We start from the raw sequence: 23,592 nt of genomic DNA on the forward strand, positions 1-23,592 counted from the left end.
CGTTTCCTGCAAACATAACCCAAATTTATTGCTTCTTCATCCATGGGGAAAGGTAGAATACCAAATCGGAATCCAAACAACCCAAATAGATTACATCCGATTTCAAACCCAAATACAGTGCTTCTTCTTCTTTCAGTTAAATCATCCATCAATTTATGTATGTTTATGCTAGCAGTTATTCCTAAAAAACCCATAAATTGATTTATGTGTGTTTATGTTAATAGTGTGTGTGTTCAGAGAGAGAGAGAGAGAGAGAGAGAGAGAGAGAGAGAGAGAGAGAGAGAGAGAGAGAGAGAGAGAGAGAGAGAGAGAGAGAGAGAGAGAGAGAGAGAGAGAGAGAGAGAGAGAGAGAGAGAGAGAGAGAGAGAGAGAGGTGTGGACCCAATTCCTTCATTTTTAATTTTTAATTAATAAATTATAAAATAAAATAAAAAAATACAAAAAATGAAATGGAAAGGGCAAAACAGTCTTTTCAAGTCCTCCAGGGACTAAAACCAAAGGAAATTCTTGATTTTGGACCTTCCATGCAAGTTAAAAACGTTTTGGACCCTATCCAAAGTTTTTTGAATACCTCAGGGACCAATTTTATAGTTTTGTCTATTGCAAATAAAAGTGTTTATTTATAATGAGTAATGTTACCACTCCCAAACCTCCACTGATATTAAAAGGATATTAAGAAGAGTATTAGAAATGTCAAGCTGTTTAGTGTTTCTTATTGCTTAAGCTTTCAATTTTCCTTGAAATAACCAAGTCCCATTTTTGTTTCTCAATCTAATGACAGGAAAATATAAAAGGAGGTCTGTAGCTTGTGTTGGAGAAGACAGAATCAGTAACTTGCCAGATCACTTGATAGCCTCAGTCTTAGAGCGGGTCCCTGTTCAAGATGCTGTAAAAACAAGCATTATATCAAAAATATGGAGGTACAGATGGACCGAAATGAAGGCACTGGTTTTTAATAACCACTTCTCAAAAAAGATGGCAAAAAACAAAGCTTTTGGTCATAATGAGTTTATAAGGAGAAGCATTATATCTAAAAACTTGAGGTACATATTGACTGAACACAGGCGCTGGTTTTTGATAAACAGTTAAACAGATTTGCATAAAACGAAGCTTTTGGTCGTAATGGGTTTATAAGGATCATAAACCAAGTTTTGACCCTTCACAAGGGTCCTATCTTGAAATTTCATCTCATCTCCATATACCAGACGTTTCTCTTGATAGCTTCCAAGAAGTCGATCAATGGATGCTACTCTTATCAAGAAACGGAGTCAAGGAGCTCAATCTTACCACTTCAATCTATGTTATGAACTTCCTTCGTATGTGTTTCTTTGTCTAGAATTGAAAAAGTTGAAACTGAAAAACTGTTTCTTTAAACCACCACTTAATTTTGAAGGATTTCTAAATCTTAAAGATCTTTTTCTCCGACGTAATGACTTTGGGGCTAACTTGTGTGGAGCTAAGATCAACCTACCACAACATAAGCAGTTGTCCCTTCATAAGTGCACAAACGTTTACAATTTCAATATTAAGCTTACAAAACTGCAAAATTTGACTGTCATTGCTTGTCCTGATGCCATGTTGACCACAATGTTAAGTAACATGACCAGAATTAAATGTTTTTTCGTCGATGCTCAGTTTCTTAAGGTATAATTCTCAAAAGGAATTTGCACAAAAGATATATTTTTCATGTAGTTTAGGCAAGTTAAAATCTAACTTTCACCTCAAAGATTTTTACAGCAGAAAATATTCCAAAGTGGTTTCCGCATCCGGTTAATAGTTTAAAGCGTATGTGGTTCCGAAAATTTCAACATGGTGACGTGGATCAACTTAATGGTGCTCTTTGTTTGCTTCAGAAGTCACCAAATCTAAAGACACTGGGGATGCCCTTGGAAATGGTAAAGTAACAAGTGCTAAAATTATATAATTATTTTACTTATATAATGCAAGAGTTGGGAGCTAAACATCCGTTGCATTTTTGTGTTGTTTCAGGAGAGCCTCGAGTGGATGTGGGACCTGCTTCAAATTATTTGGAATCCCCAAACTTGGACTGTACATTGGATCGATTGCAAACTGTTGAGATAAGATATTTAGAAGGATCAAAACCAGAACTGCTTTTTATAAAGCTTCTTCTTGCTCATTCCCCTTCTCTTCAGAAGTTTAACCTTAGACCAAGTGAAGCTTCTGATGTTCAAAAAAGACTTGACATTGCAGTGGATATTATGCAGTTTCCTCAACCCTCAACAAAAGCAAAAATGTTCTACTTGAATCCCAATCTGTAATTCTGTAATGAGGAATGTTCAGCTATATTGCAATGTAGCTTTATACTTACATCCTTATCTTTCTTTTGTTTTTATTCCCCTTGGCGATTTTGATAAATGCTAAGTATGAATTCTGTTGCTTTATACTTTGGATCACTATATTACTCCTTTAGGCAACATGCTGATTTCAGCATTGCAAATGGCAATGGCCTTTGTTGTTTGCACGTCTACCTTGCATGTAGTTTAAAGTGGTATTGATTTGCGGATGATAGGAATAGAATTAATGTTATGTTTATTTTTTATGATATTTTAAAGTAGGTACACTTGCATTTGTTGAATGTGAAATCTTGTATTGTGTTTCTAGAATTTATTGGCAAAAACGAAAACCTATTTCACTTCTTTATAGTTTATAGAAAAATGATTTTTTTTTTTTTAAAGAGTTGTAACTTACTTTTAAAAATCACATTTAGAGATGACAAAAAGTGACATAATCCGTAAATTCAACTTGAACCCAATCCAAATTTAGCATGTTGTGTTTAGATCTTTAACACGTTTACATAATTACATAACTATCATCCACGCAAATAATTGAAAGTTGAAACTACAGAAACCATCCACTTTTTAAAATAATAATAATAATAATAATAATAATAATAATAATAATAATAATAATAATAATAAATGAAGCTATGACTTTTATAAAGTACATGGACCTTTACGCAAATTTGTCTATATTTAATGGGATTTTCTAACATTTTTTTTAGAAAACGGAAAATATCATTGAAAAGATATTCGCGATTAGTAAGTAACTATCGAGGGGAAAAAGAGAGTAACAAAATACAGAGCACAAAAAGTATCAGATACAAAATAGAGATGATGACCATTCATGACTCATCCCATGAATAGGGTCCACCATTACGTCTACATTTAACCCACAAAAATAATGTTGATTTGATTCGCTCTTCACCATACGATGGCTTAAAAAACACCTGTCTAACGATGGCTTAAAATCTAAACATCCGGTCATTATGATAATTTCATAGATGCCAGAAAAGACCATAACATATGGAGTGAAACCGGTCTTTTATCTTCGGACTTCTCCCCCAGTTTGAAGCAAAACCAAGTACTTCTCACAACTTTGGCAAACGGACCTTTTACCAAAATGAGATCAGCATCCTCTTCTTCATTGATACATGCGCCACAAGTGATAGTTTGGGTAATCATACCTCTAGCTCTAAGACCCACCATCGAAGCTATCTTGTTTTGAATTGCACACCATATGAAACAATTGACTTTGAGGATCTTCTGACATGTGCTCTAAAAGGACACTTAAAAACTATTAATTATGGGAAATATTACCATAATTAAATATGAAATGCATTAATTATGAAGAATATTTTCTATAATTAATGAATTTCACTTTTAATTATAGTAATATTCCTTATAATTAATAGTTCAATTAATGCTTTTTATGTATGCGATTAGGGCATGCTAGAAAATCTCATATTTAATTTAGGGAGTGGTTTAATCTAGAAATCGATATGCGGTAAATTATAGCTCCAAAAACCTTCTCATTACATATAAAACGTGGATGATCGCTCCAATCGTCGTTTCAATTTCATCTCAGAATTTTGAGATTTTAACACGAAGATAAACTACTTGGTCGCTCTGAGTGAAGGGTATCTTCAAGTGATGAGTAAGTTTCTAATACGTAAACCTCCATTTATTTTGTAAATTTTGTTTGAATTATGTTGTTTATGATCTCTTTTGTTCATTCAAGTTGAATACATAAACTCTGTTTTTAGAATTTCTTTGTCAACTTTCACATTCCCGTTTAAAAACATAAATCAGTAAACCGATTTTCTGAAGATGTAGTTTGTTGGAAAGTTAACTGGATAGTGCCTAATTTTGCAAGGGAGTGGTTTTCCATATGTTATATGGTCATACAATTTCATTAGTTTGAGTTTCTATAAGTTAGGTTTTACCTGTAGAACTGATGTAACTATAAGGTATTAAGTTTGAGGATAAATAAGTAGATAAGTACTTAAGTACTTAAGGCAGAGATTTGTACATGAGACTAAACATAATACTATACATAACAAGGCTTTATCGATAACGTTTGGCATGGATGGGACAAGAACAAAAGTAGTTGTTGACCAAGTCAAATGAAACTATCTTATTAGATTTTAATCCCATCCAAAAAGGTGGAACAAAACATAGTTACAAAAATACCCCAACATTCTTTTCTCATCTCTTTGCCTTCATTAAACAACCATCCAGACACCCTCTAATGGCCTCTTGAAACTGAAACACTTTAGTTATTATCAAATTCTAACCTCCTACATACATTCGTCTTTTTATCTTATGAATTTCTACAATTGCTTACATATATATATATATATATATATATATATATATATATATATATATGTCTCGGAGACAATCCGGTCTTTTTAATCTCATGTTATGTCCCGTCCTAGTGATAGCAAATGCTTCATAGATAATTTGACTAGTTCTATCGAGTTCAATACTGTTCAGTCTAGTCCTATGCACCAAACGCTACCTAAATGCACATAAAAAGGAATTAATTAGCAAAGACCGTCGTTTCAAAAAGAAATAGCAAAGAGTCAAAGACCTATACTACTCGATTGTGCTAATTTTATGTATTAACTCCCTCCTTGGAAGGCACCAACATAAGAACCTCTGTACTCAAATATCATACTTTTTGTGAGAAAAACTAATAATAAAAAAATGTAATATTAGATGCCATTGAACAATCACAAAAGTGTCGAAATTTCCAATGGACCTTACTCCCGATACCAATGTGGGAAATATACTTCATTATCCACCCCTAATAGAAAAGTACTTATATTTCCATTTATTTACCAACAAAGAGCAATATGTATAACCTGACACTTGGAAAATGCTTACAAGATTACAAGTTTCATGTTGCATAATGTTATCATCAATAAAAATATGCAAGTGCATTGTTATTATCGGTAAGGGATTGTAAATGCATTTCTGTGATATCTGTATAAATATAAGTACATTGCTAATATGAACAAAAACAGAGTACATTATACAAATTTCAGGTTTTGCATTGTTATTGTATGTAACAAGATGTATTATGTTTCTATTATGGGTAAATGTAAGTAAAACTTAGTCCATGTCTCTTATTCATTCCAATTTCTTTGAAATAACTTAGGTATGTGACATGTGAGTCACTTTTCTTTAAAAATGCTCATGACCGTTAAATCATAAGTATTGTGAACGAGACATTTTGTTTCGCACAAGCTATGCTAGTATGCTACCACACCAAAAAGCTTCATTGATAATGAAAGGATATTAAGAAGCGTATTTGACATGTCAAATTGCTCCATGATTGTTATTAGATTTCTTTTTATATTTATATAACTTGGTCTCTTTTGTGAATCTAATAACAGATAGAAATAAAAGGACTGTTGTCAGTTGTGGTGAGGAAGATAATCTCAGTAACTTGCCAGAACACTTGATAGACTCAATCATAGAGAGGCTCCCGATTGAAGATGTTGTAAGGACAAGCATTATATCAAAAAAATGGAGGTACAGATGGACCACAATGAGGGTGCTGGTTTTTGATAAAAATTTCTCTAATAAATTTGCAAGCAATGGAGATTTTGGTCGTAATAGGTTTATAGGTATCATAAACAAAGTCTTGTTCCTTCACAATGGTCCTATCTTGAAATTTCATCTCCATATATCATATATATTTCATGATAGCTTGCAAGCAATTGGTCAATGGATGTCATTCTTATCAAGAAACGGTGTCACTGAACTAGTCCTTACCTATTCAAATCAACATTATGAACTACCTTCTTATGTGTTTTCTTGTCTGGATTTGACAAAGTTGGAACTGCGAAACTGTATCTATAAGCCGCCACTTGAGTTTAACGGATTTCTCAATCTTAAAGAACTCAATTTGGAGGATGTTGATTTTGGGACTAGCTGTGGAAATAAGATCAACCTACCAAAGCTTAAGAAGTTGTTCCTTTTTAGTTGCAAAAATGTTTACAAATTTAACATTAAGGCTACAAAACTGCGGAAGTTGACTGTCATTGCTTGTCCTGATGCCTTGTTGCTCGGGTTATTGGACAGTCCATGTCTTATTTCAGTTTTCATTTCTTCACAGGATTACACACAGGATTTTGTAGGAGTTGAAAAAATGAATTTGGCCACAATGTTGAGTAACTTGCCCAGACTTCGATACATTTATACCGACAGTAATTTTATTATGGTAAACTTTTTTATTCTTAACCTTTTCTCTTCCCCAATTGTTGTTTGCATAAAGGGTTATACATTTCGTACTCTTATGTAAATAATACTAATGTTTTCTAGGTAAGTTAAATCTAACTTTCATCTCACAGTCTTTGGTTGTAGAAAAGATTCCTAAATTGCTTCCACATGCGATTAGTCGTTTAAAGCATATGTGGTTGATCCGTTTTCAAGTTGATGATTTGGATCAACTTGATGTTGCTCTTTGCTTGCTTCGAAACTCACCGAAGCTGGAAAAACTCACTGTTACACACCTTATGGTAAAGTGAAGAGTGTTAAAATCATATTATATATAAAACAAGATTTGGATGGTAAAGTGCTGTTGCGTTTTTATGTTGTTTCAGGAGCATCATATTGATGTGGGACCAGCTTCAAATCGTTTGGAATCCCCAAACTGCTTGGATTGTACATTAGATCAGTTGCAAGTTGTTGAGATGAGACATTTAAGAGGATCAAAACCGGAACTTCTTTTTATAAAGCTTCTTCTTGCTCATTCCCCTTCTCTCAACAAGTTTACCATCACACCAAATGGAGATCTTGATGCTAAAAAAATACATGACATTGCGAAGGATGTTATGCAATTCCCTCGAGCGTCAACAAAGGCAAAACTATTCTACTTGGATCCCTAGCCGTATTTCCCTAAGAATGTTCAACTACATTGCAATTTAGCTCTATAATTTCGTCATTATAAGTATATTTAGGTTATCTTTTATTTCTTTTTGTTCCTCTTGTCTTGTTTGCTTTGGGATGATTTTGATAAAAATGGCAAGTAAGACAGATTATTTCTCTTTATAGTTTCTTCTTTATAATTGAGTGCGAACCTACTCATAGTTAATTTTTGCTTCTATATGGTGTGTGTTAATACTTGTAAATAGTTTTGTGCACGAAGAAGGGAACAATGATTTTTCTTTATACCTTCTTCTTTATAACTATTACTTTACCTCATTCAAAACAGAGATGTTATGTGTCTTTCCAAGTTCCTGTGTTTATTATTGGGTGTTATTTTGCCTTTTCGTGTACTTTGTCTTCCCTACATATTTGTGCTTTGTATGTATATTTTTCATTGAAATGCACAGAATACTCTTTTCTAAAGAGTTTTATGGTATTAGAGCATATCGGCCTCTTTCCTTCCTTCCATTTTCTCCCTCCTCCTCCACAGCCATGTCTACCTCCTCCACTGATAACTGTCTTCCTCACTCCCTTGCTCACTTTATACTTATAAAGCTTTGCTCCTCAAACTATTTACTCTAGAAATACCAAATGATTCCTGTTCTAACTTATCAAAATCTCATCTCTCATGTAGATGGTTCATCTATGCCCCTGTCGCAACCCTCACTGTCAATGAGAAATCCACTGAAAATCCTGCATATGTTGCTTAAATAGGATATTTATATATTATATTAATTATATTTAAAAAAAAACGTAGCACTTATACCTTTGAAATAAAACCGTAGATACTATATTAATATAGGATATTTATATAGATAATTTTTAAATGATATTTAATTATAATACTTCAGTTTTCCAATTTGTAGATACCTACAAAATACCTACGCCACATTTATGCCTACAAATTTGCTACGCCTCCTAAAAACCCAATTCCCACTTTACTGATGTCCAGCACTCATTGATCAAACCTACCCCAACAAAACCCTATCTTACACGGGCGATTTCTGATCCGTCAATTTCCCGCTCCACTGCATCACATATCCGTCGGCGTTGCCCCGTTCCACCACCGTTGCTGCACCATACCACCTTCTGCGACACCCCGGGTATGTATTTCACTTTCATTTGCTCACACATTCACAAGACTTCAAATTTTCAGAAATCTAGTTGATGTATAACATGTAATGTTAATCTTAATTTTGATAAATTCTATGTTAAATAAGTTGTGTGTGTTGTATATATCTTCAATTAAGGTTGCATATCGTGTATATTGTAAATGTTGGTTTATTTTGATCAAGACTAAACAGTAAAATACTGCTGCATCAAGATATTGCAAGGAGGTTTGACCTAAAACTTCTATTTTTCTAGTTCAAAACATGTAGCTCACTTATTGTAAGATTATTTGACTTTTTATTTCTTTTGGGTGTTTTAGCTTTTAATCTGCTACGAATTTTGTGTCTCTGTGTTATTTGCACATGAGTAGTACAAGGCAGCGTGAACACTTACAGTCTTTCACCAAGTGGTGTATGGCCATATGGGTATATAATAATAAACCATAAAGTAATATACCATTAGCTTAAGTAAATAATAATAAACTATAAAGTAATATACCATTAGAGTACTTTTAGCTTAAGTAGTATTTTGACCTCTTAATATGATTTACGTATTGTTTTTCTGGTATAAACAGATGTATTATGGGGCTTAATTCCACCCACCAATTATCACATAATTCTCTCTACTAATTATTTCTAATTGTATTTTGCAATTGTTTCAGTTATGATAATTTATATATTATTTTAAATGATTCTTTTTACCCATGGTTGACTTGTCAAGAAATGAAAAAGAAAAAGAAAAAAAAAAAAAAAAAAAACCGTCAATGGTTTAAGAGAATTTTGAACCAAGCTGAATAATACATAGAAAACAGCTCCTTTATAACATAATATGCTGTTGTGAAAAAGTTTTGCAAGCACTTATACAACTTCTATGGTTCCTAGATAGTTAGACTTCACAACTTCTACTTACAGTGCCTTTAAATACTATCATTAGCATTATACTTAAAATTAGCTTAAATCAAATGATCAAAAGTTTTGCAAGCACAATATCATTAAAGCAAACAACAAAAAAGTGTTTAAAAAATTATATGGAAACTTAGAGGCAAACACAAAATATTATTTTCCCATTTAATTGTTATTTATTAGTTTTAAATTGTTAATCGGTTAGTTTTAAATAGTTTCATTTATTGCATCAACATATTTGATTAGTGTTTCATGTATTGCTATGCTTATTTGTTTAGGTTATACTACAATGACATGTTTATTTGTTTAGTGTAAAGTACATTGCTATGTTCATTTGTTTAGGGTTTAATCAAGTAGAATGATAGATTAAATGTTGTTTACAGATAGAAATGACATCAAATAGAGAATGGATGTACACAATGAGACTCACTACGAATGGGGCTTTCAATACTGAATTTCGACATTATGTCAATTATTTTTTGGACTTTGCTTAAACGAACGCAACAAACATCCAACATAGTATTGTGGAAGGGGTGGAGGTTTTTGAAATTAGATGCCCGTGTAAGAAATGCAAAAATCGTTATTACAAGACAAGAAATTTAGTTGAATTGCATCTATGCCAAAATGGATTCATGGAAGATTATATGTTTTGGTATACACATGGGGAATTATATCCAACACAAGAAATTGGTCAATGTTCAATCTCTGAAACGGCTCAAGACAATGATGAAGGTGTGGGTGATTATCGTAGATATGAGCAGATAATTATCGAAAGCATGCATCAACATGAGGCTCCTTACTATCAACATGCTCCTTATTGTCAACAAGCACAATAAAACCCAAATCAATCAGCCCAAACTTTCTATAAAATATTGAACCAAGTTAGCGAGCCTTTATGGGACGGGTCTAAAAAAGCTTCCACACTCTCCACCACCACCAGATTGTTGAACTGGAAATCGGAGTGCAATGTATCAGACTCTTCATTTGATAGATTAATTCCTATAATCAAAGACAGTCTACCTATAGGTGAGAAGCTTCCTAACAACTTTTACGATACCAAGAAAATGTTGAAGCCATTACAACTGCCTTCACAATGGATTCATGTGTGTATAAACCATTGCATGTTATTCTATGGACATCATGCTAATTTGGATCGTTGTGCAGTATGTAATGAAAGTAGATACATGGAAAAGGGCAACAAGGTTCCTAATTTGTTCATGACTTACATGCCTGTTAGATATAGACTTCAAAGGTTGTTCTATTCGAAGAAGACGGCTCAACATTTGACTTGGCACTCAGATCATCCGATAGATCATGAAAAGATGATACATCCTAGTGAAGGTCGAGCTTGGAGTCATTTTGATGAAGTTTTTCCTGATTTTGCACAAGAGACACGTAATATCCGACTTGGGTTATGTACCGATGGGTTTAGTCCAAATAATTCAAATGGGAGTTCATATTCATGTTGGCCAGTGTTTATCACAATATACAACCTACCTCCTTGGTTGGCCTTAAAACATCAATACATATTGCTTCCTTTGATCATTCTTGAGCCGAAGAATCCTGGTCAAAATTTGGATGTTTTCTTACAACCTTTAGTGCACGAGTTAAAGATGTTGTTCATAGATGGCATTGAAACTTATGATGCTCATCGAAGGGAAAATTTCCAGATGAGAGCTATATTGATGTGGACAGTTAGTGATTTCCCTGCTTATGCAATGTTGTCCGGATGGAGCACACATGGTAAGTTAGCTTGCCCATATTGTTTGGATCAATCAGAATCATTCTGGCTTCAAAGGGGAAATAAACATTGTTGGTTTGACTGTCATAGAAAATACTTACGCAAAGGCCACACTTTCAAAAAAGATAAGATTAATTTTAAGAAAAACAAGACATCGAAGAGCGAAGTAGATATTTCGTACCCAACCGGAGAAGAAATTTGGCAGACAGTCAAACATTTTAACACTGTTTATGAAGGGACTTCGTATCATCCAAATTATATAAAGCCGGATGGTTTTGGAGTGACACATAATTGGGTAAAGAGGAGCATTTTTGGGAGCTTCCCTATTGGCGTCATTTATTGATCCGACATAACCTTGATCTGATGCATATCGAGAAGAATGTGTTTGAAAATATGTTTCATACAAGTATGGACACCCCGAAATCTAAAGATAAATTGAGTGCAAGACAAGATCTTGAGATGCTATGTGACCGGCCTCTTCTAAACCCCGTCCGGGACAAAAAAGGGAAGGCTTGGATCAAGAAAGGAGACTACACTTTAGAGAGGGTCGATGTTAAAAAAGTTTGTGCTTGGCTGAAAAAGTTGAAATTTCCAGACGGATATGCATCGAATATAGGGAATTGTGTGAACATCAAAAATGGTAGTTTTTACGGTTTCAAGAGCCATGACTGTCACGTCTTTATGCAACGTTTGTTTCCACTTGCTATTAGAGGGTTTGTTCCAAATATGGTATATGAGGCCATAACAGAGTTATGCATGTTTTTTCGAGTATTATGTTCAAAAACATTGCATATGGAGGACTTGTACAACATGAAACGCAGTATTGCTCAAACCATCTGCAAGTTGGAGAAAATATTCCCTCCTAGTTTCTTTGATTCCATGGAACACCTAATCATACATTTAGCTGATGAAGCAATTCTTGGTGGTCCGGTGCAATACAGATGGATCTATCAATATGAGAGGTAATCATTTTGTTTGTAATATTAAGTATTAAACTTTTACACGTTCTTTTTAGTATTCATAACACGTTCTTGATAATTTCTAAATATAGAAAGTTGGGCATAATAAAAAGAAGAATTCGGAACAAAGCAAGGGTTGAAGGTTCAATCGTCAATGAACATCTAGTGAATGAAATCGCTACCTATTGTTCTTTATATTTTGCCCCCACGGTTGACAACATGACAACTCTTCAAGTGGAGATATATTAAGCGTATTTGCCTTTCCATCAAGAAGATTATATGAAAAGGGTGGAAAGAAAAGACCCTTGAAACATGAAGAACTTCACAAAGCACACACTTACATCCTACTAAACTGTGTAGAAGTTGCCCCTTTCATCACAAAATTTGATCGAGCAGCCCAAGCATCATATCAAAATGAACCAATTTCAGTACTTAGAGATAAATACTTTGCAGAATGGTTTAAATACAAAGTAAGTAAAACCAATTCAATCATACTTGTTAAGTTTTGTATTTTTTTTTTCAAGAAACATTTTGCATATATGCTCTTTAATGTAGGTAACGGGGGACTCAACTGATGGAAGTGCTAAACATTTAGAACCTTTAGCAAATGGACCCTCGAACAATGCTCGGTCTTATAACGGCTACTTTGTAAATGGTTATAAGTTCCACACACAAGAATATGGTAAAGGACGTGCAACAAATAACTATGGACTATGCGTGAGGGGGGAGATATATAATGGCGAAGAGTCAGACTACTACGGCTTATTGGATGAGATCCTAGAGATTAACTATTATGACATTGGGCGCTCGACTGTTGTGCTATTCAAATGCACTTGGTTTGATAATATCCGTGGTGTAGTAGTTAATAAGAATAAATTGGTTGATGTTAAACCTACGTCTCATATTGAAACTAATGATCCTTTTTGTTTGGCATCACAAGCGGAACACGTATTTTATACACCATATCCTGCGGTGACAGATGAATTAAAAGATCTTTGGGCAGTTGTCAAGACAAAACCAAGAGGGGTATATGAAGTCACCAAAGCTGAAACGGAAGTTGCGCTTGATGGAAGTACTGAAGCAAATGGAGTCTTTCATCTTGATGAACGGTTTGAGTTACCGAATGAAGTAAATGTTAGTGAACGTTTGAGCCTAGCCTCAAATAGAACTAACTTTGAGCAAATATCTTCCGATGAGAGTGAGGGTTCTGAAGCGGAAAACCAAGAAGATGATACAGATGAAGATGATAGAGACGAACCATTTTATTTTGACTACTATCCAGATGAGGACGAATGTTAGGAAGTTTGTTTTATGTTATATGGTATATACACTTTAATATATTTGTTATCTTGTTTTACTTTTAATTTATAATATGGTATGTAGATACTAGTCTATTTGTTATTTTTTATTATCATCTAACATATTTGACTATTTTTGTTATATAAACGAAGCATGTTGGATAAAGGCCTAGCATGTAACCTTTTTCCGGTTCGTCCTTCGCCAGGTGGTAGGTCATCGTCTTTGCCTAACCGTAGTGGCCTTCAACACATCCCTCTTACAGGTGGTTTTGTACCAGGAGCCAGGTCATCACCTTTGCCTGATCCTAGTGGCCTTCCACGCATCCCTCTTACAAGTGGTTCAGTACCAGGAGCCAGGTCATCACCTTTGCCTGATCCTAGTGGCCTTCCACGCATCCATCTCACAGGTGGTTCTGTACCAGGAGCCAAGTCATCACCTTTACCTGATCCTAGTGGCCTTCCACGCATCCCTCTTATATGTGGTTCAGTACCAGGAGTCAGGTCATCACCTTTGCCTGATCCTAAAGGCCTTCCACGCATCCATCTCACAGGTGGTTCTGTACCAGGAGCCAAGTCATCACCTTTACCTGATTCTAGTGGCCTTCCACGCATCCCTCTTATAGGTGGTTCTGTACCAGGATCCGGGTCATCACCTTTGCTTGATCCTAGTGGCCTTCCACACGGTGGTTTTGTATCGGGAGCGAGGTCATCGCTCGGCCCTAATGGCCTTCCACGCATCCCTTTGCCGGGTGGCCTTTCACGCACTTTAGTTAGGACGGCAAGGTCAGGATTCTCAGGGAGTAGTAACATGGGTGACGTAAATACCCACATGGGCTTGACTGATGCTATAGCAGATACAGGGGTGGTACAGAATATTGGGAATGGTATTGCATATGGTTATGAGATGACAGGCAACAATGAAGACCCTGCTAGTGATTTTTTCTATAATGGGCCTGAGCATGAAAATGAGCCTGAGCATGGGCATGAGCCTGAATCACCAATGGTTTAGACGCCCCATTATTCGGGTACACATGGTGGATCAAATGATGCAGATTCGAGTGGCTCTCATAGGCCACTTATCACACGAAAGGGGTACAAGTAAGTCTTTTTTTAATTATTATAAATTTACTATTTTTAAGGTTATAATTATCCTTATATGGTTATTTCAATATTGTAGGTGTGGGAGACAAAGTATTCATCGGGCGATCGTAAAGATATTTTGGCAGTCTATAAATGAACCTTGGATTACTTATAAAAAAATTCTAAAGGAAGTTGTCACTCAAATGTTTGAGCGTTTTAGGGTAATATATCAATTATTTATTTTTATTATCTATTTCTCATTCACTGTTATTTTGCATTTTAAACTTTTACTTTTTATTTTTTACAGACTCAATACCGGTGGGATCCAAATGAAGAAGGGTTAATTCGTGAAGGGTTTGAGAATACACTGAAAGATCGCTACAGGGGTAGAATGAGGGATACTAAGGAAGCATCGGTAAATTCTGCAAGAAAAGTTGGCCACGTTATCGCAGAGATTAATGATAACTTTGAGATTCTTGCAAATTACAATCCTGCTGAAATACATATAGATGTTTAGCCAGACATACGGGTGGTAGCATTGGATTTGAGGAGCACCGTCTTAAATTGGTAAATAATCCTAATTATAGATTTTAGTGATCCATTTTTCTTTCAACACTAATTATATCAATTATATTGTGTCGTTTATATAGAAACAGTTGACGGGTGAAGACCCCTCATTCATTGATCTTTATTATAAAACACATCTTACCGCCGAATCAAAGAAAATATATTTTGGGGGAGATAAAGAGGCGCAAGTGGATTTTGTGAATGAGACATCTAGAGTGGCGATCGTAAGTTGTCTCTATCTTTTTATATATTTACTAATATTAGTTTTTACTCTTTAGTACAATAACAAAAACTTTCTTTTGGTATGTTGTAGGAATCATATAACACAGCCCTATCTCAAAAATATGGTGATGATCCGACTCAACATAATGTGAATGATCCTGAATTGTGGACCCAAACACAATTGCTTAGGAAAGGCGGGAAACAAAAAGGTCCTATCTATGGGGCAGGATACTCGGATCTTCACTTTCTGATGACGGATGCATATTCTTATGAGTTAACTTCATCTTTTGCTGACTTTGCAAAGTCACAACAGGAGGTACTATTATTTACATAATATATTATAGAGAAAAAAAAATCAAGTAAAGAGGTACTTAATATGGCTGAAAAATATATGTTCATATTGGTAAGGTACATTGTTGTTACGGGTGAAAATTGAAATATGTTGTCATTATTAATATTATGTAAAGTGCATTGTTATTATGGTTGAAAATAATACTTTGTTGCTATTATTAAATTAGGTAAAACATAATGCTATAATGGGTGAAAGTTATAGTATGTTGCTATTATTGATATTTGGTAAAGTAAATTGTTGTTATTAATAATAATTTAAATATATTGATATTATGGATTGGAAATGTAAAGTACAATGGTATAATGGATAAAAATATAGTATGTTATTATTATGCATATAAAAAGTTATTATTATAGATGTTAAAAACAATGTACATTTTTATTAGCAATAGTGTGTTTTTATATTGAATTAAAAGTAAAGTACATTGCTATCATGGTTTAAAGTTGAATTACATTTACTAACTACATGTGTTTGTCTTGCTATATTTAGGTAAATGAGTTGCGACAAAAAATATCAAACATGGAACAAGCCATGGAAGAAAAACAAAGTGAAATGAATTTTCAAATGCAACAAATGCGAAATGAAATGGAATTGCAAGTGCAACGACAATTGGTGGCCTTTATGAAATAAATTAATCCGTCCGATAATCCACCAAGTAGTTCTTAGTTTTGTTTTAGAACACTCAATTAATGTTATGTTATTGACTAGTTCTTAGTTTTTGTAATGATATTTTGAGTATTTGAATGTATGAATGGCATGTTAGTGACTATTTTAATGGTAATGAATGTAATGGTATTTGACTATTATTTTAATTATTTATTTGGTTTTTTTAGCAGCAAATTTGGATATTTTTTAAATTATAAATCTGTCGGAATTATAAATTTAATATAGCAATAAAAACTGGTAAAAAATTCATAGAAAATATGTAGGAAATAAATATTCAGTAGGTATTCGGTAGGAAATAAAATCCAATAAAATATGTAGGTATTTCGTAGGAAAAAATGATGGTAGATAATCTGTAGGTAAAGTAGTTGGTAGGTATTCTGTAGGAAAATCAGTTGGTAGGTAATCCGTAGGTAAAGGAGTTGGTAGGTATTCTGTAGGAAAATCATTTCGTAGGTATTCCGTAGGAAAATAATATGTATGTATTTTGTAGGAGTTTCGTAGCTAAATAACCCGTAGGTAATCTGTAAGTACTCCGTAGTTAACGTGTTCCGTAGGTATTCCGTAGTTAAAATTTGTAACAAAATATTCTGTAGGAAATGCGTAGGAACGTTTGTAGCTAATTTGTAGGAAAAAATTACCCACAAGGGTTTTCCCTACAACCTGTTTTTTGTAGGAAATCTGTAGGTAACGCCTTGTTCCTACGGATTTACTACCAATTATTCCGTAGGAAATGCGTAGGAACGTTTGATATATACTGTTTATAAGCGTCGGAAATATCATATTTGCTAAAATCCTATTTTTTTTAAACATTTTTATACTCATTATTTGTTATTTAAATCATTTTAATTATAAAAAAAATTAAGTTGACCACAATACTCTTGGTGAATCGACATTAGTCTGTTCTCTTACCACAATCACTTGAGCACTGGAAACACAATCGACCAAATTGACATCGAAGCCTGCGTTCACCTACTCAGCCGCGCTCAGATACATAAGAGTGGTTAGTTGGTCAGATTGCGAACTGCAGGAGGTGGTGAGTCTGGAGAACATGTTTTTCTCTGAGGAAAATGATTGAAGTCGATGAAGAATCAAAGCAAGTTTCTTATTAGGTTATCAGAGACGATAATGGAAAAGTCAACTTAGATTGCCCTGTTTTCAGGAAACAAGTCGTTCCTGAAGAAATTTTTGCACAGGTACCCATTTCAATTCATCTTCATTGACCGATCTTCATCAGTCGTTTATTTTAATGGAATTCATCTTTTCTTACAGCCAATCATGGATTCGTGAGCTTGTTTTAAGCAAAAAAAGAACTAATTGTCGCTTCACTTTTTTGGCTTTAGGTGCTGAGGAAGCTTGTGTAATGTGCATCGAAATTTTTGAAGTTATAAAGTCACGAAAGAAGTAGTAAGAGTGCCAACAATCAAAGATGTTGGCCGAATCGCAGGTATTGAGGTTCTTCTCATTATCAATGACCCAAATGCTTCATTAGCTTATGGTTTTGAGAAAAAAATACCACAATGAAAAAGTTCTAGTGTTTGATCTTGGTGGTGGAATGTGCTTGGTAAGGTTCCCTTTGTCATCTAATTGTGATTGCAGAAGTACTTTTATCCTTGTGCCATTGAAAACTTAGATCCATCTTTGTGTACTCCGGGTTAGTGACAGTGTTTTCGACGTACTTTCAACCTCAGGAGATAGCCATTTAAGAGGAGATGTCAAGGTTAGGATCCCGTCCTATGTTACAAATAAATTCTTAATGACCAAAGGTCTAACATGTTTCTTGAAATTTAAACAGAGAATTGTTGATTGGCTAGCTCAAACTTTTCAATCGGGACATTATGGTGTGGATGTAAAAAAAAACCTTGTATTTATGCAAAAATGACTTTTTAAATGGAAAAACTGTATTTATACGGTTTCAAATGTAAAAAAAAAAAAAATTAAAAAATTAAAAAAAAAAAAAAAGTATTTATACAGTTTCAAATGGAGAATGGTTGTCATTGAACAATTTCGGGAAAAAAATAATGTTGGATTTGGAACAAAAAAATGGAATGTCAAAATTGAAATAAATAAATAAAACTGTGTAAAAATAGAAAAAAAGTGGAAACAAAATATTTTTGTGTAATATTTTTCAATTTTTATACGTTAGCATTCAATGTCAGAATGTCATGTCATGAAAACTACATATCATCATGCCACATCAGTTGGCAACCAGGTTGACCCAGGTTGACTGGTGAATTGGTCGGAGTTGTAACAAACTGAAAATTAAGTATCCAATTTGAGACAAAATATAACGCAATGTCAAAATCGAGTTTTATGTAAACTTTATGACTTTTGTGCTATTTACCCTCATTTTAATTGAGATTTGCAAAAGTTTATTATATTTTCTAACTGACATGGTGTTGTTATGATTCATTTTAATAATAAGTAATCAACACATCAGTGATATTAATTGATACTTATTTGATAAAAAGTTGAATTTGTATTGTTTGAGTTTATCACTAATTGATACTTATTTGATAAAAAGTTTAATTTGTATTGTTTGAGTTTTAAACAGAATAAAAAGATAAAATAATAATTTTTATCATTCAGCACAATCAATTATGATGATTTTAATAAGATGTAGATTCAATCAAATAGTAGACCAAGTTAAACCTTTGACAAGCAGACATCAAAAAAATATCAAATAGCCCCTTCATAGGTTTAAGAATTTAGCTTTCTAAAAAAACCAAAGAGAAAAAGCTTATATACATATAAAACTAAAGGTTCATATTTTAATTTTAAGATCTTAGCTACCCGCTATTTATTATTTTTGCATTTATACCCGTGGATTAGTGTTTTTTGCACGTATAAAGCCAACCTATTTAAAAATTATTTATCATGTAAAGAAATGAAAATATATTAGGCCCAGAATAATCAATGATTAAAAGTTTTCATTGAAAAGTACATTTTCTAACAATATAAAATGGATTTTGAAGCCGAAAATATATTCATCATTTTAATTACACGTTACTTTATAAAAAAGTTCATATCTAATTTACAAAACAAAAAAAAAAGTTAATAATTCAGATCATAATTTTCAAAATAGAAGTCCCTTTGTAGTAATGTATTTGGGTTCGGATGTATATTTAATATATATATATATATATATATATATATATATATATATATATATATATATATATATATATATATATATATTCAAGGTATAGAATCAAAAAATAAAGACAAATGAGGCCGTAAATTAAAAAAGTCATTAGTATTTTAATAAAGGAAAATCTCTAATAAAATCATAATATTTCAAGTCAGTTTACGGTTTATACTAAATTAATTTTTGTTTACAAAAAGACAAATTATTGGCTAAAATTTTGGAATAACCTTTCGTGGCCGGTTTCATAGATTTAGCCAGTATCTCGTCTTATTTTATTAATTGATCAAAATTTGGGGCTTTTCCAAAAATTATGTTATTTTTTACCCATACTTAGTATTTAAACTTGTTGGTAAATTCTTCACAGTTTTCTAGCCTTATAAGTTAACTCTGGCATGTGAAAGCTAACCCAAAAATCTAATTAATATGATATTGTTCGATACTTGATATCGATTATTTGGACTCGTAGGGTCAAAACTCATATACATTCACACAAAATGCAATGAAAAATATGATCCGAATAACATTTAACTTGCATTTTTCATATTGCCCAATTTATATCATATTCCATTATCCCTTTGTAATAAATTGATTTGAGCAATCATATTCGGTGTAATTGATTAAGAGCACGTGTAGATCCAAACCATAACAATATATTAACTCTATGATGTTTGCAACATACTATCCATATGATGAACAAATATGAGGAAAATATGTATATTATGTATCAAATTCTATTACAAACAACACTTGAATAAATTCAGACATAACTAAGTAATAAAAACATGGCAGACAGATGTGACCAACCCTTCATGCTCCTGATTCTCTACTCCAGCACGAGTTGATTCCAAGACTTAAAGACCAAAATAAATCACCTTATTGATGGTAAAATATTATGAAGTATGCTTATTTATGTTTTTATGAAAACTTTTGGTTTCACACACGAGTCATAAACGAAGACTTCGAAAACAATTGAAAATTTAATCAAAATCCGCAATGTTACAATCAGTGAAAGTTTAGAAAAGATACATGAAAAAGTTTCAAATTGAGTGACAACAAAAACATAATCTTCAAAAAAATATACATTAGTTTAAGGATAATTGGTAAAAAAAAAAATAACATAATCTTCAAAAAAAAACCCAAAATTTGGATCAGGTAATAAAAAAAAAAGACAAGATATTACCAAACACGAAAGCTTATTTCGAAGTCTTAGCAGGTAATTTGACTTTTGTTGTAAACAAAACTTAATTTCTGATTAAACTGTAAACTAACCTAAAATATTAGAATAAAAGTCTCTTTTAATAAAATACAATATAAAATAATAGAATATGTATTTAATTAATTTCACTAGAAATAAATATAAACAACAATGTTGTATTTCATTTCAACCAATTAAACAACCGTTCCCCACTGTTTAAACTTTAAACTTTAATTTCCTTTTTGTCCGATTCATCGATTTAAAAAATTAAAACAAATAGAATATCTTTTATTTCCTTATGTTCCTTCTTCTTTTTCTTCTTCTTTTTCTTCCTTTATTAATTTAAATCGTTTTTATTTCCTCTATTAAATCGTTACAGTGTGAACATAATTGTTTTATAGTGTTAGTCCTTTATCTGATTGAGCAGTAAACCCTAATTCCCAAATTGATAGACAGTTTACCCCGACAGATATACTATTTGTTCGTTCGATTGTAAGATGGGTAAGTTTCTATTTCATAAGCCTCCATATTTTTATTCTTCGAAAGTCGTGTGTTTCGTTTGAAATATGCTATTCAGGATCTCTTTTGCTCCTTCCAATTGGAAACGTAAACTATGTTTTTGGGTAGTCATTATCAATCATTACGTATCCACAGTAAAAAAAAAATAAGGAAACCGATTTCCAGAAGATTTATTACATGACATTCGCAAGATAATTGAATAGTTTTTAGATTTGGTTTTGTCAGGGGAAGCCATTGATACAACTTCAAGCTTGTTCATAGCTTCCGAATCCATGCAGGCTTCCCCACAGATTTCCCTTCGATATTCCATGTTTTAAACCATTATGATGTTAAAGACACTTGGATTATTATCTTTTAGGGTTACAAAATGTAATTTGTGTGCCACATATCCTTAAAAAAAACTTACAACCATCAAATCATAAGTATTCAATGAGATAGTTTCTTTCTCATGAGCTATGCTACCACACCTAAAAGTGTCATTGACAATAGGAAGAGTATTAGAAAGGTCAAGTTGCCCAATGTTTCTTATTGGATTTTATTTTCTATTGATATAACTTTGCCTTTTTTTTGTGAATCTAATAACAGATAGAAATAAATGGAGGGTTGTCGGTTGTGGTGAGGAAGATAGGATCAGTAACTTACCGGAACACTTGATAGACTCAATCTTAGAGAGCCTCCCGATTGAAGATGCTGTAAGGACAAGCATTATATCAAAAAAGTGGAGGCACAAATGGACCACAATGAGTACACTAGCTTTTGATGAGCACTTCTCCAAAAAATTCGCAAACAATAGAGCTTTTGATCATAACGGGGTTATAAGGATCATAAACAAAGTCTTGATCCTTCACAAGGGTCCTATCTCGAAATTTCATCTCCATATACCAAATATTTTTCTTGATAACTTCCAAGAAGTCGATCAATTCATGCTACTCCTATCAAGAAACAATGTTAGGGAACTCATTATAACTAATTTAAATCGCAATTATGAACTTCCTTCTTATTTGTTTTCTTGTCGAGAATTGACAAAGTTAGAACTTCAGAAGTGTCGCTTCAATCCACCACTTGAGTTTGAAGGATTTCTCAACCTTGAAGAACTTCTTCTGAAGGATATTGATTTTGGTTCTAGATTATGTGGAACTAAGATCAAACTACCACAGCTTAAGAAGTTGACCCTGCATATGTGTAAAAATGTTTACAATTTCAACATTAAGGCTACAAAACTGCGGATTTTGACTGTGGCTGCTTGTCCTGATGCCATGTTGCTCCAGTTGTTTGATAGTCCATGCCTATTTGTGGCTGGGATTGCTCTCAAGAAACCCATACAAGATTTTGTAGGAGTTGAAAAAATGAATTTGGCCACAATGTTGAGTAACTTGCCTAGAATTGAACACTTTTATGTCGACAGTCATTTTCTTAAGGTAAACATTTTATGCGTAACCTTTGCTCTTTTTAAAAAAAACTAACTTTCATCTCACAGTGTTTGATTGCAGAAAAAATTCCAAAATTGCTTCCACATGCAATTTATAGTTTAAAGCGTCTGGCGTTGTTGTATTATCAACTTGCTGATTTGCATCAACTTCGTAGTATTCTTTGTTTGCTGCGGAACTCACCAAATCTTGAAACGTTGTGTATATTCATGGCAATGGTAAAGTAAAGAAAGAATGATAAAACTAACAACTTTTTTGGGTTATATGATACAAGAATTAAATGCTAAATTGTGGTTGCATTTTGTGTATTTTTAGGTTCCTCGAGTTGATGTGGGTCCAGCTTCAAATCATTTGGAATCCCCAAATTGTTTGGATTGTACATTGAACCGATTGCAAACTGTAGAGATAACATATTTAGAAGGATCAAAACCAGAACTGCTTTTCATAAAGCTTCTTCTTACCCATTCCCCTTCTCTCGACAAGTTTACTATCACACCTAGTGGAGCTCTTGATGCTAAAAAAATACTTGACATTGCTAAGGATGTTATGCAGTACCCTCGAATCTCACCTAAAGCGAAAATGTTCTACTTGAATCCCAAGCGATAATCAAGTATGTAAGAATGTTCAAACACACTACTGATTGTTAGAACTACCAAGTATGATGAAATTTTTGTATTTACATTAACAAAATACATACAATTCGCTCTTTCTTGTAAACTAGTATTTTGTTGGTCTTTTCACAAAATATGTACAATTCGCCTACTATAAACTTTCACAGTTTCACATTAAAAAACAACTTGTTTATTATTATTACTATTTTATTTAAATCACAGGATTAACTACAATGTAAAAGCAGATGATAAACGAGTTACGAAAATGTTGATAGATAGATACCTACAACCGAAATCAAGACTTCAACCAAGTAAAATGTGAGATTTATATAAAATCTCCCCTTTACACACCCACCTATATGTGTAACCTATTTGCTTTGCTACCCTTGCGATTTTCTTATTTCCACAAAGACCTCGGTCAAGTTGGGTTGACATGGCTACAAGGCCCTAGCTTTTCGTCTTCTTACATTTAAGATATAACAAACAACTATTACAATCCAACAAAGTTTGTTTATTAAATTTGTTTAGAAATAAGATTAAGTAAAAAAAAACTGCGATAT

At 33.1% G+C, this 23,592-nt stretch overlaps 4 protein-coding genes across 4 annotated transcripts; all 4 read left to right on the forward strand.

The window, feature by feature from the left end:
* The first annotated feature begins 1,239 nt into the window (after window positions 1–1,239).
* LOC111879255 (F-box/FBD/LRR-repeat protein At1g13570) lies at window positions 1,240–7,198 on the forward strand. The gene is made up of 7 exons (XM_042897029.1): window positions 1,240–1,594; window positions 1,990–2,275; window positions 2,432–2,496; window positions 5,702–5,927; window positions 6,018–6,517; window positions 6,633–6,829; window positions 6,914–7,198. Exons 1-7 carry the CDS (start codon window positions 1,240–1,242, stop codon window positions 7,196–7,198), a joined length of 1,914 nt encoding a protein of 637 aa, XP_042752963.1.
* Window positions 7,199–11,399: 4,201 nt separating this feature from the next.
* LOC111879256 (uncharacterized) lies at window positions 11,400–13,249 on the forward strand. Its single transcript, XM_023875721.2, has 3 exons — window positions 11,400–11,953; window positions 12,186–12,420; window positions 12,506–13,249. Exons 1-3 carry the CDS (start codon window positions 11,400–11,402, stop codon window positions 13,247–13,249), a joined length of 1,533 nt encoding a protein of 510 aa, XP_023731489.2.
* A 153-nt stretch (window positions 13,250–13,402) lies between these two features.
* On the forward strand, window positions 13,403–14,257 carry LOC128127604 (SH3 domain-containing protein C23A1.17-like). Its single transcript, XM_052766250.1, has one exon. It carries the CDS (start codon window positions 13,403–13,405, stop codon window positions 14,255–14,257), a length of 855 nt encoding a protein of 284 aa, XP_052622210.1.
* Window positions 14,258–20,782: 6,525 nt separating this feature from the next.
* On the forward strand, window positions 20,783–23,175 carry LOC111879258 (F-box/FBD/LRR-repeat protein At1g13570-like). The gene is made up of 4 exons (XM_042902099.2): window positions 20,783–20,976; window positions 21,580–22,412; window positions 22,472–22,639; window positions 22,737–23,175. Exons 1-4 carry the CDS (start codon window positions 20,973–20,975, stop codon window positions 23,025–23,027), a joined length of 1,296 nt encoding a protein of 431 aa, XP_042758033.1. The 5' UTR covers window positions 20,783–20,972; the 3' UTR covers window positions 23,028–23,175.
* The last annotated feature ends 417 nt before the right edge of the window (window positions 23,176–23,592 follow it).

Source organism: Lactuca sativa, chromosome 1 (genome assembly GCF_002870075.4).
Source record: "Lactuca sativa cultivar Salinas chromosome 1, Lsat_Salinas_v11, whole genome shotgun sequence".
Lineage (NCBI taxonomy): Eukaryota > Viridiplantae > Streptophyta > Magnoliopsida > Asterales > Asteraceae > Lactuca > Lactuca sativa.